A 15387-nucleotide genomic window follows, 5' to 3' on the forward strand; every position below is an offset into this window, starting at 1 on the left:
GTAGTTTTGTTTAATAAGCCCATCCACCACGCAGCAACAGATGGGGTTTTGCAATCGCTTCTGTTTGTGTATACTGTATGTGTCAGTGTGGCTGTTCAGTCCAAAGCATTTTTTACCATTTGAGCTTTGTTCATCAATTTTTTTTAACAAACCTTTATTATGAGAATACGGAGAAGAGTAATTAATAATTGTGTCAAAAGGGCAAAGTGACAGGAAGTACAAACAGCCCTTATTTGGCCGTCCGCTGCTGCACAGTGAGACGACCGGGTTTTGTAAACACTAACGTGTTTCATTATTTTTGTCTACTTATATTTTGAGATGCGTTATAGTTTACCATTTGAGCTTTAATCATCAAATTTTCAACAAACCTTTATTGTGAGAATATGGAGAAAATAGTTAAGAAGTTTAACATTTTTGTTTTCCTGGTTGTTTTCTTCAAATTTAATTTTAGTACAAAGCGGATGTGGACGGGCTTTGCATTTTGATGTTTCCTCATTTATTTTGTACCGAATAACGTTTTTGGAGGCTGGCACGTTAGGCTAGTGGTTTGTGCTGTGCACACTAGCTTCTGAGCTGCCTAGCTTGGGTTCCAATCTGGACCAAGCTATTAACTGTCACCCCAGTATTTCGCAGGCAGGGTGAAGCATCAGTGTGTGCAGCATTCATTGGAAGGACCTGAAGATTGCTGTTTCGCCTGCTCGCATGTGTTGGCAGATACAACAGATCCCGCGGTGTCCTTCACGAAGAGCATGTGAGTTATCCTGAGCAACCTGAACAAATTACAAATTCTTGCTCAAATTACCTTCAGGTGACTGTCAGGCCTGGCCAATCAGTTCAGGAAAGACTTGGGCCAAAAGCATTCCCAAGCCAAATGTTTGTAGTCGAACGTCAGACAAGAATATTGGAGAAATTGTTGCTGTCAAAGATGTGTAAAATGATTAACGTTTGTCTGTGATGAAGAAAGGGGTTTATTTGAATTTTTAACTTTGTCTCAAGATCTTTCATAAGACTACCAAAAAAATACACTACCAAAAATATGTAGGCTGAATGATCTTGTGGCTTAAATGGTTCTAGCCAACCAATTTTTTTTTTTTATCCAGTAATTGCCAAAATGGTGTCTTTTAACTTTTTGACTTTCCGATAACTCAAACATCTCTCCCCCCCCCCTCCCCATGGAAAACGTGAAGTATATTATGGCTGGAACAAAACTAGGAATGACAACCATAAGAAGTTTTATCTCCAATAAATCCCAATCATTGGTTTTGAAGTAGAAGAAAATATTTACACAAATGGAAAGATTGTTGATTACATGAAGTATCATGACATGAGGTCACCTGAACATATTCCAATTCCTGAAAAATCATGTGGCTGCTTGACGAACTTGTAGACTGAAGAGTTGACTGGAATTTTTGACTATTTGTTTGACTTGAGAGCTAATGTTAAATTGAAAAATGAAGAAATGTCCCGAGGTATGTGCCACTGCATGCCTGCTCCGAATACATGCATTTCCCATTTTCCCCACATTCCTCGATCTCCATGTCTCTTCATTCATACCACGTGTAGTCCCGTGCACCAGAAAATGTTGGTGGATGTAAACATTGCATGGTGTCATTTGTCGACACCCTGAAGAAATTACAAATCCCTAACATCCTTCGTCGAACGTCAGGCCTGGCCAGCTGGTTCGTGAAACACTTGGGCCAAAAATATTCCCCGGCCGACCCCGCAACGTGTGAATAACTTCGGTCATTAAAGAAGTCTAAGTAGAAATCGTTTCAGTCACTCACATGTCAAGTCTCACGCCACTCCATCCAGCCCAAAAGGCTTCTTGCACAATTTTTAGCATATTAAATTAATTCACACACGAATCACATCTGCAATAACAAAGATTATTTATTGAATAAATGCAACATTTATGCTATAGTTTTGTTTGCATCAACGTTTAGTAACAATAATTAGTTTGTGGTAACAAAGGCCTTTATTGAATGATTAATAACATCAAACCAAACTGCCTGGGATATCCAAGGTTAGTCGTGAAACTGTTATCGGTTTAATGAAGGCATGTTCAAGATCATTTCATAACTGATTTGTGTGACATAGAAGTACAGCAGTGAACCGGTGAGTTGGGCAGCTCAGTTCATCCAAGATGGAAGCCGCCAAGGAGTTGATGATGTTCATTTTGGTTAAAGGAAATCTCAGGCAAAAGGAGTGTTCAAGATTGGTGTGTAAATGAGTTGTCGAACTCAGTAGCACACAGAATGTATTCGAAATCTGCATACACGAGTCCATTGACTCCATAACTCAACCACATAATCTTTATCAGGTTGCAAGCGGGTTGTGTGGTATCACAAGATGTGGAAGGTGACCAGAGTGGTGACGAGTTAAGGCAGCTTGTGACGTGGAATTTCCTTCACTGCGCTTTCTCAGCTTCTGGCGTTGCTGATATGGCTTTCCTCTCACTTCCAGGGTAATGTGTGTGGTTCATTACACCAACATGCTCTACTTTCCAGAACCACGCTTGGTTATCACGGGCCCACCTGCGTCTTTCCCAGGCTGCAGGTTCAGCTCGTCGTATGTTGCACGATCATTTGCTCTAAATACCTGGTAGTCACCAGTGCCCTGTGGTTGCGATGACTGCGTTACGCTGTAGGGATCTTCGGTTCTGAAATCCATGTACAAGTTTTTGTCCACCTTCTCTTTTCTCCTCACGTAATGGACCAGTGCCATGATGATGATACCATGCACTGACAGGAAGGCATATAAAACACTCTGTGACACGATGACCCAAGAGCAAAAACCCTGGCACTCAATCTCCGAGTTAGACAGGAATGCAATAAGCCGGTTCTTGAGAATAGACGGGGAAGAACAACGAGCCTGAAATATATCCTGCTTTGCTGATACTTTCATCAACCATGAACGAAGGTACATTATGTCGCAGTCACACACCAGCTTGGTACCATTCAGCTTAATATTTGTCAGATTATTTGCCTTATTGAATACTCCAGCTTTCACTTTCTTGAGATTTGTATTTTCGAAATCCAGAGTAATAAAATTCGAGCCAATTTCTTGGTCCAGGATTTCTATATTTGTTTCTTTGCAGTTGCATATTGTCTCTTGCTCATCACAAGGACATGCTTGGATTTGCTGAAGGACTGTGCAGAGGCTCACGAGGAAAATCAGGGTTCCTGCCATTGATCTAGTAAGAGACACACAACATACCACTGAAACAAACCAACAATGAGCGAACTGAATGATATTACAAATCACGTTTTTCAACCAAGCAGTCGTTGCTAATATCTAAACAAGCTTAGGTGGGGAAGGAAGTAATGAGGGAATGCATTTGAGAAAAGGATGGGGATATTGAAAGAAAACAAAAATGAACAAACATATCCATCCCTGAGAAATGCAATCAAGAGCCAGGAGAGCTGGTTTTGCCATAAAATCCTTGAACGTCAATATACTTACCCCCATTGCTTCTTCAAATATTCTTGTACACTTAATGTTTTTGAACCTACTAACCCACCCATTCCTCCCCATCCAAATATTGCTTTAAAACAATTATAAAACTGCACTGCAAAAAAAAACAACTAGAATGGCACTCGGTAGGGCACATACCTACACCAGGCTGAACAGTTTACGTTTTGTATCCCACTGATAGGCCAGATCTGGATCCGGGCCTGAACTAAAATCGAATCGACTTGTTATTGTCACCTAACCAACTCATCCACAAAGTTTTGTCATAATCCATCAACAAACTTTTTGAAATATCCTGTTCACAGACAGACAGACAGGGTGAATACATAACCTCCGTCCACCTTCGGTGGCGGAGGTAATAAATACTGGTTGTAGTGGGGAAGATCCATATTCACAGCTGAAGGTACTACCAACTTGTATAGCTGCCCAGCAGACACGGCATAGCTCCGACGTTTTGACCATTCACCCGGGACTCAATGAAAAACATGGTCCCAGATGAAGATCGCTCAGTGGTCGATAGCTCGGACCTGAGCATTGCTTGGTGACTTGCTATACTGCTTGGTGTTTCCTTCAGTTTTGAATATAAGTATTGGTGATTTATTCACCGTTCCTAGTTTTTATAGTCAAATTTATGTCCTTGAAGCTGTTTAGTTCCACTCTTTCCCCTTTAACCTGTATCCCAATGTTTGAAAAAATTAAATAAAAATCGTTCTCGAACGTATGAAGAGTTGACACAAAGAAATTATCTCGTAATGATTCCACTCGGGACATTACGAAGATGGTGGCATTGATGCGTATCGTTGGATTATATTGATCATTAAACTGAGGTCGAGAGTCGTATCTTTCCAATAAATTGTTGCCGAAACATTTGAGTTTTGTCGTTGCAGCGATTGGTGGAACAGATGTAGCAGCCTCCATGGAAATTACTGGTAAATCCATTGAAGTTGCATTTTCCCTTTGTTGGGGAACTTTGTTTAACGATTGCGAAGTTTAAAAAGTACATATGAAAATAAACACAACGATAACTAGAGGGGAGCACTCGGGAGAGGGCAAAACCTCCGCCGCCAATACTGCTGGGTCACTTAAGTGAACCTGATATCATATTCATTGTAGGTCAAAACGGATGAGACTCTACTGAACCACGATTGAATAAACTAAACTAGATCGACACGCATGTAGAAATGCCAAAAAAATAAAATCGAAATTTTTTTGAAAAAAAAGGTACAAAATTTCTTTTTTTCTCTCTAACAATTTTTTTTGGGGGGGGGTTGGAAATCACTTAAAACATGAAGAAATGCAAAAAAAAATTCAATTTTTTTTTCAAATAAAATCAATTTTTTTGAAAAAAAAGTTGCAAAATTGTTTTTTTTCTCTCTAACAATTTTTTTTTTTGGTTGGAAATCACTTAAAACATGTGTAAATGCAAAAACAAAAATTCAAATATTTTTTCAAAATGGCCGCCATAGCGGCCATATTGGACTTTGGACCAAGTCCAAAATCTATTAGCATGATCCTTGGACCATACCTAATCCCCCCACCAAGTTTCGTCGAAATCCGTCCAGGAGTTTTTCCGTAATACTGTTCATAAACAAACAAACAAACAAGCAGACAGACAGGGGTGAAAACAGTTACCTCCATCCATCTTCGATGGTGGAGGTTAACAAGTGGTGCCAGGCACAACAAATCCCGCCCATTTAAGGCATAAAGTTATTTTGGGGATCAAATTGAAATTTGATACATCCTTAACCTGAATGTTGATTATAAGGAATATTTTAGTCTTAGTTTGAAGTCAATAAAACCATTTTTGACGAAGTTATGAGCGAAAAACGATTTTGACATTTTCGTGACCTGACCTTGACCTTTGACCTAATTGGACCCAAAAGTGAATGGGGTCGTCTGACATTCATTACCCACCTGTGGATACAATTTGACAGTGTTTGAGCCAGCAGTTTTCCCGTAAAGTTGTATTTTCGTAGCCATGTTTTAGTTTTAATGGAAAATTTGTGATTTTGACCGATGACCATGACCCCCAAAACTTCAGACCCTTCCGATCTTCACAAATATGCATTTTTCACAATAGGAATGGGTAGGATTATAAGTGACAAATAGAATAAGGTTCACTATAAGCTGAGTTTGAAATAAATCAGATCATTTTTGACGAAGTTGTGAGCGAAAAACTATTTTGATCTTTTCATGACCTTGACCTTGACCTTTGATCCAATTGGACCCAAAAGTTAATGGGGTCGTCCAAGGTTCATTGCCCACCTGTGGATTAAATTTGATAGTGTTTGCAAAAGCCGTTTTGTCGTAAAGTTGCTAACAGACAGACAAACAAACAGACAAACAACTGAAGATTACAATATCCCGCTCCCTCCTCCGGGGGGGGGGGGGGCGGGATAATAATACATCGGTACCATACTTTGTACAGAGCAATGGTGCTGTTGAAGCAGTCTACTGGACAATTGCACACAATCCTGGACAGGTCACCACTCCGATGGAGAATAATCAAATGGCTCAATCATCACAGCAAGCTGGTACACATTTTGCCGATGTGAGAAGAATGACAGGCTGAGTCAACCCCACGTGGTATTAATAAAACGGACAAGTGGGATTTAAACTCAGGACCCGAGGATGCCAAACATGCCACTCTAACCATAAAGCCAACACCAGGCATGATAATAATCACATGCTGACAAAGTGAAAATTTTTGGGCTCCATCAACTTTTACTCATTTTGTGCTGCAAGAGAGAAGCACAAAATTATCAACAGGTGAATATATATATATATATATATATATATATATATATATATATATATATATATATATATATATATATATATATATATATATATACATAAAATGTATATTCACGTGTTGATAAATTGCGAAATATATATATATATATATATACATTTATCTTCTTCTTTCGGCTGTTCCCGTTAGGGGTCGCCACAGCGGATCATCCGTTATGATCCGCATAATGATTTTGCATAGGTTTTATGCCGGATGCCCTTCCTGACGCAACCCTGGTCACATCTTACGACACAGGGATATGGTACACCTATTCTAACCGGGGCATACACCGGGCCCAGTACATTGGTACTCACTTCGCCGACCTCGGAAGGATGGAAGTCTGAGTCAACCTCCTGGTGTGTATTAATTCAAGCGGCCCACGGGGCTTGAACGCAAAACCTTTTGGATCCCAAGCCGCTACCCGAACCACGACGCCAACACCAGGCTATTTATATTATATACATATATATATATATATATATATATATATATATATATATATATATATGTATGTATGTACGTATATGTATATGTGTATATATATATATATATATATATATATATATATATATATATATATATATATATATATATATATATATATATATATATATATATGTATGTACCTATATGTATATATATATATATATATATATATATATATATATATATATGTATGTACCTATATGTATATATATATATATATATTTTATATATATATATAAAAAATGTATATATATATATATATATATATATATATATATATATATATATGTATTAAAAAATGTATATATATAAATATATATATATATATGTATTAAAAAATGTATATATATAAATATATATATATGTATTCAAAAAATGTATATATATATAAATATATATATATATATGTATTCAAAAAAATGTATGTGTATATATATATGAGCCGCCACGAGGAGGAGTGATGCAAGGGACACATCGGCCATTTTGGAGTTAATGCCATATCGCACTATTTTAACCCTTACCCTATCATCCGAGCCTATCATCATCATATCATTAAAAAAAATCTCGCTTGCATCACTCCTCCTCGCCGGGCCTCATATATATATATATATATATATATATATATATATATATATATATATATATATATATATATATATATATATATATATATATATATATATATATATATATATATATATATATATATATATATATATATATATATATATATATATATATATATATATATATAGATATGTTGTTCGTTTTTCGGCTGCTCCCGTTAGGGGTCGCCACAGCAGAATATCCTTAATGATGCAGCATCCACCTCCGAAGCTGAAGGAGGTTGTTTTCACCCCTTTCTGTTTGTTTGTTTGTTATTTGCAAAATCAAAGATTTTTCAAGTACATTGATTTGTCGATTATGTTTTTCTGTCTGTCTGTATGTGGACATGTTAGGTGTGTGACAAGGACGAACTCATTAGATTTTAATGAAGATCTGGATCTGGATCTGATAATTTTTAAAGTGATTCTTCAACATTGAGAGATTGAGCTAAACTCGGAGATAGCACAATATCTCAAATAGTTTTGGATTGATTTGGATGAAACTTTGTGGACAGGTTGGGTGTCTCAGGTCAGGTCAGGTATCGAAGCATGCATCAGAGCAGCGCGTCACTGCGTCCACTTTCCACCAGTACTCCAGGGGCCTCCATCTGGCCATCCCCCAGGCAGATGCCAGGCCCATCCCCATTTCCTTGAGATGCCGATCAACCTGTTGCAACCATGAGGCACGTGTTTGGCCCATTGGCCTCCTCCACTCACGAGACTCCCTCGCTGAGAGAATCTGGTGAGCAGGATCAGCATCAGGAAGATGAGCCACGTGTCCATACAGCTGCAGCTGACGCTCATGGACTATGTACGTAACAAATCTCATTTGAGTCTCTCTCAGCAACCGCTTGTTGGACACAAAGTCCGACCTGCGATAGCCAAGGATTCTCTGAAGAGACCTGGTACCAAAGGAATTAAGTCTCCGTCTCAGATCCCTGGTCAGAATCCAAGTCTCACATCCATAGAGCAACACTGGAAGCAGCAAGGACCTGAAGACTCGGACTTTCATCCTCCCGCACAGGTACCGACAGCGCCATTCCCCATTATCCAGTGAATCCATAACTCCCCAGACGTCTATTGACCCCTGACTCACAGCCAGCAGAGACATGAATTTCACTGCCAAGGTAAGTAAATCTCTCCATGACCTCAACATCCTCACCACAAACAGGCACAGACAGGACAGCAGCATCCAAGATGTCATTGAAAGCCTGTATCTTCGTTTTGACCCAGGAAACCCGTAATCCCAGCAGCCCCGACTCCTCATTCAGCACCATGAGGGCCCCCAAAAGGATATCTAAAGTCTACACAAAGATAACTGCATCATCTGCGAAATCAAGGTCGAAGACCTTTTTTTTTCTTTTTTTTTTTTTTTGTATACCTTGGTCGAGGCTCGTATGAGAGCTAACACACAACTCACAGCAAGGAGGCATGAGACAAGAGTGGCGGGAGTGGAAGGGACAAAACAGTGGGGAACAGACACATTAGGTGAACTGTGGAAGGGAGAGGGATGGGGATGGGACAGGGAACATGGCGAAGAGAAGATGGACATTTCAGGGACTTTCAGGAAGGAAAGCAGGAGAAATGAAGGAAGTGGGCTTGGGTGGATTATTGGGGGTAGAAAAGATCGAGGATTTGGATGGGGAAAGATAAGAGGTGGTGGTGAACAGCTGTTTTGAAAGCCTGCAGGGAAGAATGGGAAAGAATAGAGTGAGGAAGTTTATTCCAAAGGCGGGAAAAAAGAGGAATGAAAGAGTGAAGATGAGCAGTGATTCGTGATTTTGGTAGTTTTACCAGAAGGGGGTTGTTGGCGGACCTTGAGCGCCCTGTGGAAATGTGGTGGAGACAAATCGCAGAGAGAGCAGGGGGGGCAAGGCTGGAGAGGAGTCGGTAGAAGACAGAAAGACCACCGACCAACCTGCGGTGATTGAGTGAGAGGCCCAAAGACTCAGCTTCATTGCGGGAGATGCCGATGATCTTAAATGCCCTGGTTTCGACAGCGTGAAGCCGAGAAAGGTGGGAGGCAGGAGCACCAGCCCAGAGGGGAGAGCAGTACTCCATCAGGCTACGGACAAAAGCTTTGTAAGTGGTCAGGAGCTCAAGAGGGCCCAGGAAGGACTTAGCATGACGGAGGATTCCCAGTCGGCGACTGGCTTTTGAGGCGAGGTTGGAAATGTGACTTTCCCAGGAAAGGTCATGGCAGATAGTGAGACCTAGAAGCTTGAAGGAAAAGACTTCTTCCAGAGGATTGTTGAGAAAGTGGATGGGGGGGTTTTGTAAACGGTCCTTTCGAAGAGACATAGTGAGAGTGTGAGATTTGGCTGGATTGAAAGACATGTTCCACGTGTTGGACCAGTTTGTGATTTTATCCAGATCTGCAGTGAGTGAAGAAGCTGCTGCTTGCCAGTCTGAGGGATGACAGATGGTACGGCAGAGGGTGGAGTCGTCGGCAAAGAGAAATAGAGGATTTTCCAGAGAGTCCGAGAGATCATTGATGAAAACCAGAAAAAGAACAGGGCCCAGAACGCTACCTTGAGGAACTCCAGCCTGCACAGGAAGAGGGGATGAAAGAACTCCATTTAGGGCCACACGTTGACTGCGACAGGAGAGGAAGTCTGCGAGCCATGAGTGGAGATGGCCTTGAATACCATGGGAAGAGAGTTTGGTGAGTAGGGCAGGGTGCCAGACTGTGTCAAAAGCACGTGATATGTCCAGGGATACGGCTCGGATTTCCTGTCTGGCATTGAGAACCTCCATCCATTGATTGGAGAGCAGAAGCAGCATATCCAGGGTAGAGTGACCTGGTCTGAAACCATATTGATGATTGGAAATCAAGCCATTGGAGAAGAGGAAGGATTTCATATCTGAAGCGATGATGGATTCCATCACCTTGCTGATGATTGGGAGAAGGCTGATTGGTCTGTAGTTACAGGGATCTGTTTTTGCACCTTTTTTATGCAGGGCAGTGATGTTAGCAGATTTCCAAGCAGATGGCAGATTACCTTGGGCAAATGAGAGGGTGAATAGAACAGAGAGAGGGTGAGCAAGAGCAGAAGAGCAGGCTTTGAGGACACGTGGGCTGATGCCGTCTGGACCGGTTGCAGAATCTGACTCGAGGTTTGAAAGCAAGCTCTCCACCTTGTCAGGAGAAAAGGATACAGAGTCCAGGGACAGTTGGGTGCGACTGGGTAAAGTGGGTAGAGATGGTGATGGGTTTAGGACACAAGATTTAGCTGCAAACACCGAGTTGACATTCCCAAACGATGCACCGCAGCTTGATCTCTCTGACTTCCACCCCAGAATCCAGTCCATAAAAGTGCTGAGAAGTGTGGGAGCCAGTGCACACCCCTCTCGAACTCCAGTAACAACTGGAAATAAGTCAAAAATGGTATCACCACATCTCACAGGACTCTCACTACGAGAGTGGAGTTCAGACATCAGATCGATCAGTTTTGGTGACATCCCACAAAGACCAAGAATCCTCCAGAGGGCATCCCAATTCACTGAATCAAACACTTTACAGCGATCAACATTGGCTGCAGGCAGCCCCTGCTGAAACTCTAGTCTGCATTCTGTGAGGACCCAAAGAGCAAGGATAGAGTCAATCATTAACCTCTTTGGTGTAAAGCCTAACTGCTCTGGATGTTGGTGCTCAAGCAGATGGTGGCGAACCCTATCAGGAATTATCCGAGCAAAGTCCTTGCCTGGCACTGAGAGGTGTGTCACCCCTTGGTAGTTGTTGCAGTCTTGGTGATCACCCTTCCCTTTCCAGAAAGGGACAACAGGCCCCTCTTCCAGTCATTTGGGATGATGCCTGTGTTCCAGGCAGAGCACAGAACTGCATGCAATGGCAAGAGTGCAGCATTTCCACCATCCTTGAGAAGTTCAGCATGGACACCACAGATCCCTGGAGCTTCACCCAATTTCAACCGGTTCACCGCAGCCTGTGTTTCCACAAACGAAGGTGGACTACAGTTGATTGGAGGGTCAGCAACAGTTATTGTAACACCCCTGACATCCAACTTGTATGTGGGGAAGCTGCACAGGAGATACTCCCACATAGTACGTTTTCAGATTTCTTTGTGTTTTTATGTTTTGCGGAATGAAGGGTTTTCCGATGGCCAGAGTGCAAATCCTGCCACCAACCTTCTAATAACAAGTAACCCAACTGCAGGTTGACGTCCGCAGACACAGTTGGGCACTAGATATGGATGGCCGTTGGTTCACAAGGAACTCCTCAACCCTTTGACAGGTTTTGTTTTTAATCCTGCTGGCTGTCCATATCCAAACACCCTCCTCACCAAAAAAAAACCTGGTGGGGAAGATGGTTTAGTCGCCGACAACCTGACCATGGGACAGGTTAGTACGGGTTTACATGATACCTGTAGCAAGTCACAGATCTATCACGTGCTTTTGACACAGTCTGGCACCCTGCCCTACTCACCAAACTCTCTTCCCATGGTATTCAAGGCCATCTCCACTCATGGCTCGCAGACTTCCTCTCCTGTCGCAGTCAACGTGTGGCCCTAAATGGAGTTCTTTCATCCCCTCTTCCTGTGCAGGCTGGAGTTCCTCAAGGTAGCGTTCTGGGCCCTGTTCTTTTTCTGGTTTTCATCAATGATCTCTCGGACTCTCTGGAAAATCCTCTATTTCTCTTTGCCGACGACTCCACCCTCTGCCGTACCATCTGTCATCTCTCAGACCGGCAAGCAGCAGCTTCTTCACTCACTGCAGATCTGGATAAAATCACAAACTGGTCCAACACGTGGAATATGTCTTTCAATCCAGACAAATCTCACACTCTCACTATGTCTCTTCGAAAGGACCGTTTACAAAACCCCCCCATCCACTTTCTCAACAATCCTCTGGAAGAAGTCTTTTGTTTCAAGCTTCTAGGTCTCACTATCTGCCATGACCTTTCCTGGGAAAGTCACATTTCCAACCTCGCCTCAAAAGCCAGTCGCCGACTGGGAATCCTCCGTCGTGCTAAGTCCTTCCTCGGCCCTCTTGAGCTCCTGACCACTTACAAAGCTTTTGTCCATAGCCTGATGGAGTACTGCTCTCCCCTCTGGGCTGGTGCTCCTGCCTCCCACCTTTCTCGGCTTAACGCTGTCGAAACCAGGGCATTTAAGATCATCGGCATCTCCCGCAATGAAGCTGAGTCTTTGGGCCTCTCACTCAATCACCGCAGGTTGGTCGGTGGTCTTTCTGTCTTCTACCGACTCCTCTCCAGCCTTGCCCCCCCTGCTCTCTCTGCGATTGGTCCCCACCACATTTCCACAGGGCGCTCAAGGTCCGCCAACAACCCCCTTCTGGTAAAACTACCAAAATCACGAATCACTGCTCATCTTCACTCTTTCATTCCTCTTTTTTCCCACCTTTGGAATAAACTTCCTCACTCTATTCTTTCCCATTCTTCCCTCCAGGCTTTCAAAACAGCTGTTCACCACCACCTCTTATCTTCCCCCATCCAAATCCTCGATATTTTCTACCCCCGATAATCCACCCAAGCCCACTTCCTTCATTTCTCCTGCTTTCCTTCCTGAAAGTCCCTGAAATGTCCATCTTCTCTTCGCCATGTTCCCCGTCCCATCCCCATCCCTCTCCCTTCCACAGTTCACCTAATGTGTCTGTTCCCCACTGTTTTGTCCCTTCCACTCCCGCCCCTCTTGTCTCATGCATCCTTGCTGTGAGTTGTGTGTTAGCTCTCATACGAGCCTCGACCAAGGTATACAAAAAAAAATATAAAAAAAAATCTGATCTGGCCTGACCTGACATGGGTGTGTGGCTATGCCAAATTGATTCGATTTTGGTGAAGATCCAAATATGGATCCGAGTACTAGAATTTTTAAAGTGATTCTTCACCATTGAGAGATGGGACTCAAAAATGATAGATAGCACGATATCTCAAAAATGTATAGGGCCAGATATGTTCACATCGATCAGGCATAATGGGCAGAGGTATGCTCTCCACTGAGTGCCCTTCTAGTTTTGAACTGTTACAGTACAAATTCGAACAAAGAATACCGGTATACGTGCAGTACACATAGAGTTACCAGTCACACTGCAGTGAGTAACAAGCAACACACTTGGCTGGTATGTGTAGTATAGCCTACGCAGTTCACAACTACACTACTGTACTTCGGTATCCACAATTAAAGGTAAAATATACTTTGATTTCAAAAGTGGACGAAGTTCAATGTTTCCGGAAACCTGGATGCTTGGTTAAAGCAGGACTTGATGCACTGTTTTTGTGCCGCTCACAGGGATATATTGAAAGCTGGGATGGGTGAAAGTCCTGTATAAGCTTGTGCAGACAGTGATGCCGAGTCTGGAGATTGGAATGAATAAAATTATCCAATTCTCCAGGAGACCATCAATTTATTAATCTCTACATTCAATTAACCATTGATTTGATGTGCTTTAGCATATTTTACTGTCGTATTTTGCAAACTCTATTTCATTGGTTCCGTACAGTACGTCATCGGTTTTGTATGATTTCCACCTGATTTGTAGACCTACTTTATAATAAAATATGCTTTGATACCTTCTCCTCTTCACTTCTGGTTACATGCCATTCAGGGTGAAAATGTAATCGTGTGAAAATTTCCATTTTTACAGTTTCACCATCGATGCAGCATTCGCTTTACAGAGCGTGGCTGCTGCCGAAGCACTCTCTTGTCAAAGGCTATGCTATGCTCGGTGGTTTGCTGTTGCTTTCTCAACAATCAATAAGGATATAGAAATTTGGAATTTGTTCAGGGGTGGCAGTGATAACCCACCTACTCTTCATGAATGACACACCGTGAGATCTCTTGACGTTCAGCCACGACCGGTACTGACAGATGGGCCCTCCGGCTTTGCGTCCTTCCGATGTACGGGTCGCACAATGAGGCCTCGACCTGTATGTGAAACACCAGGGTTAGAGTTTATAGCTGGGTTGTGATTCGGACCCAGATTAGACGGCTCAGAAGTGAGGGTGCATACATCTAGGCTATCATCGCAGACGAATCAGATTATAACAAAGGTTTGTTTCACTTTCAAGCAGCTGTTCATTTGGGATCCATTATCGAACCAGTTCCACAGGGCGGCATACCCTTAAGCTGCTCTGTAATACTCCGGCAAATACAAATAGATTCCCCATCACTATGTTTCTTCCCAGTCTCAAGTGTGACATGAAGCCACAAGCATGTGAGGCAGTGAGATAAGGCCACAAGATGAAAAAAAGGAAAAAAAAATTATATCGAGAAACACAAATGGTTTAAATTTTCAAACGACTTCGATAATTACAAGTTTTAGTTTGATGTCATATATTTTATTTATTTACTGGTGTTTTACTCAAACGATGTAAAATCCACTGAGCTGGCTGAGACATAATGAATTTGGTCACTGGGACCATCTGTAATCACCGAAGAAGAAAAAAATTTAAACAAAAATAAAAAGTGCGTTAAACATGCTTTTAAAGGTTTTTCAATCAAACCAGACAATCCTGAAACTTCTGAAGCTGAAGCTCAACACATCGGTACCCAATGTGCCCCACATCCAAATGAAGCAAACATTGCAGGTTTAACGAGGATGGGACAACCATCTTGTGAAACAATGGAATCCTTATGGAAGGATCACGGGTCAAACAGGAGAAAACAATAATTTTATAACACGACGGATTGAAAGAAATACATTTTAAACAAACTCACTCATTCGCAACCGATGTCAGAATGTGGACCTTTGGCTGCCAGTTTTCTCAAAAGATCAGACTTTCCAGACTTCCCTACGTCAGCTTTACCCGGAAACCACAGCTGATTGGCGATAAGTTGTTTACTATAAATTGTACTCTCAACTTAAAGCCAGGAAGAGACTTGTTCAACTTCGTGTCAGAGCTATAACTACACCGATCTCATCCTGTTTTAAACACAATGCTAGAAGGATCCCTTCCACTATTTCCACTCACTCACTCACTCACTCACAATGAGGTAACTGCATATAACATTTGTCTTTTCACTTTAACCAGAGTATCAAGACCTTGTATTTGTG

General features: G+C 42.0%; 1 protein-coding gene across 2 annotated transcripts; it reads right to left on the minus strand.

Annotated features, from left to right (window-relative positions):
- Positions 1 to 1872: 1872 nt before the first annotated feature.
- Positions 1873 to 15196, minus strand: LOC147025703 (uncharacterized). 2 transcript variants are annotated; one of them, XM_085880383.1, is made up of 3 exons: positions 15051 to 15196; positions 14161 to 14258; positions 1873 to 3193 (listed from the first exon to the last, which is right to left on the minus strand). In XM_085880383.1, exon 3 carries the CDS (start codon positions 3187 to 3189, stop codon positions 2497 to 2499), a length of 693 nt encoding a protein of 230 aa, XP_085736509.1. In that variant the 5' UTR covers positions 3190 to 3193; positions 14161 to 14258; positions 15051 to 15196; the 3' UTR covers positions 1873 to 2496. The 2 variants fall into 2 exon arrangements, with proteins under 2 accessions (XP_085736509.1, XP_085736508.1); XM_085880382.1 differs by having other exon boundaries at positions 14139 to 14258.
- Between the last annotated feature and the right edge of the window lie 191 nt (positions 15197 to 15387).

Source organism: Eptatretus burgeri, chromosome 5, assembly GCF_056783735.1.
Source record: "Eptatretus burgeri isolate ZD-2024b chromosome 5, Ebu_testis_v1, whole genome shotgun sequence".
Lineage (NCBI taxonomy): Eukaryota > Metazoa > Chordata > Myxini > Myxiniformes > Myxinidae > Eptatretus > Eptatretus burgeri.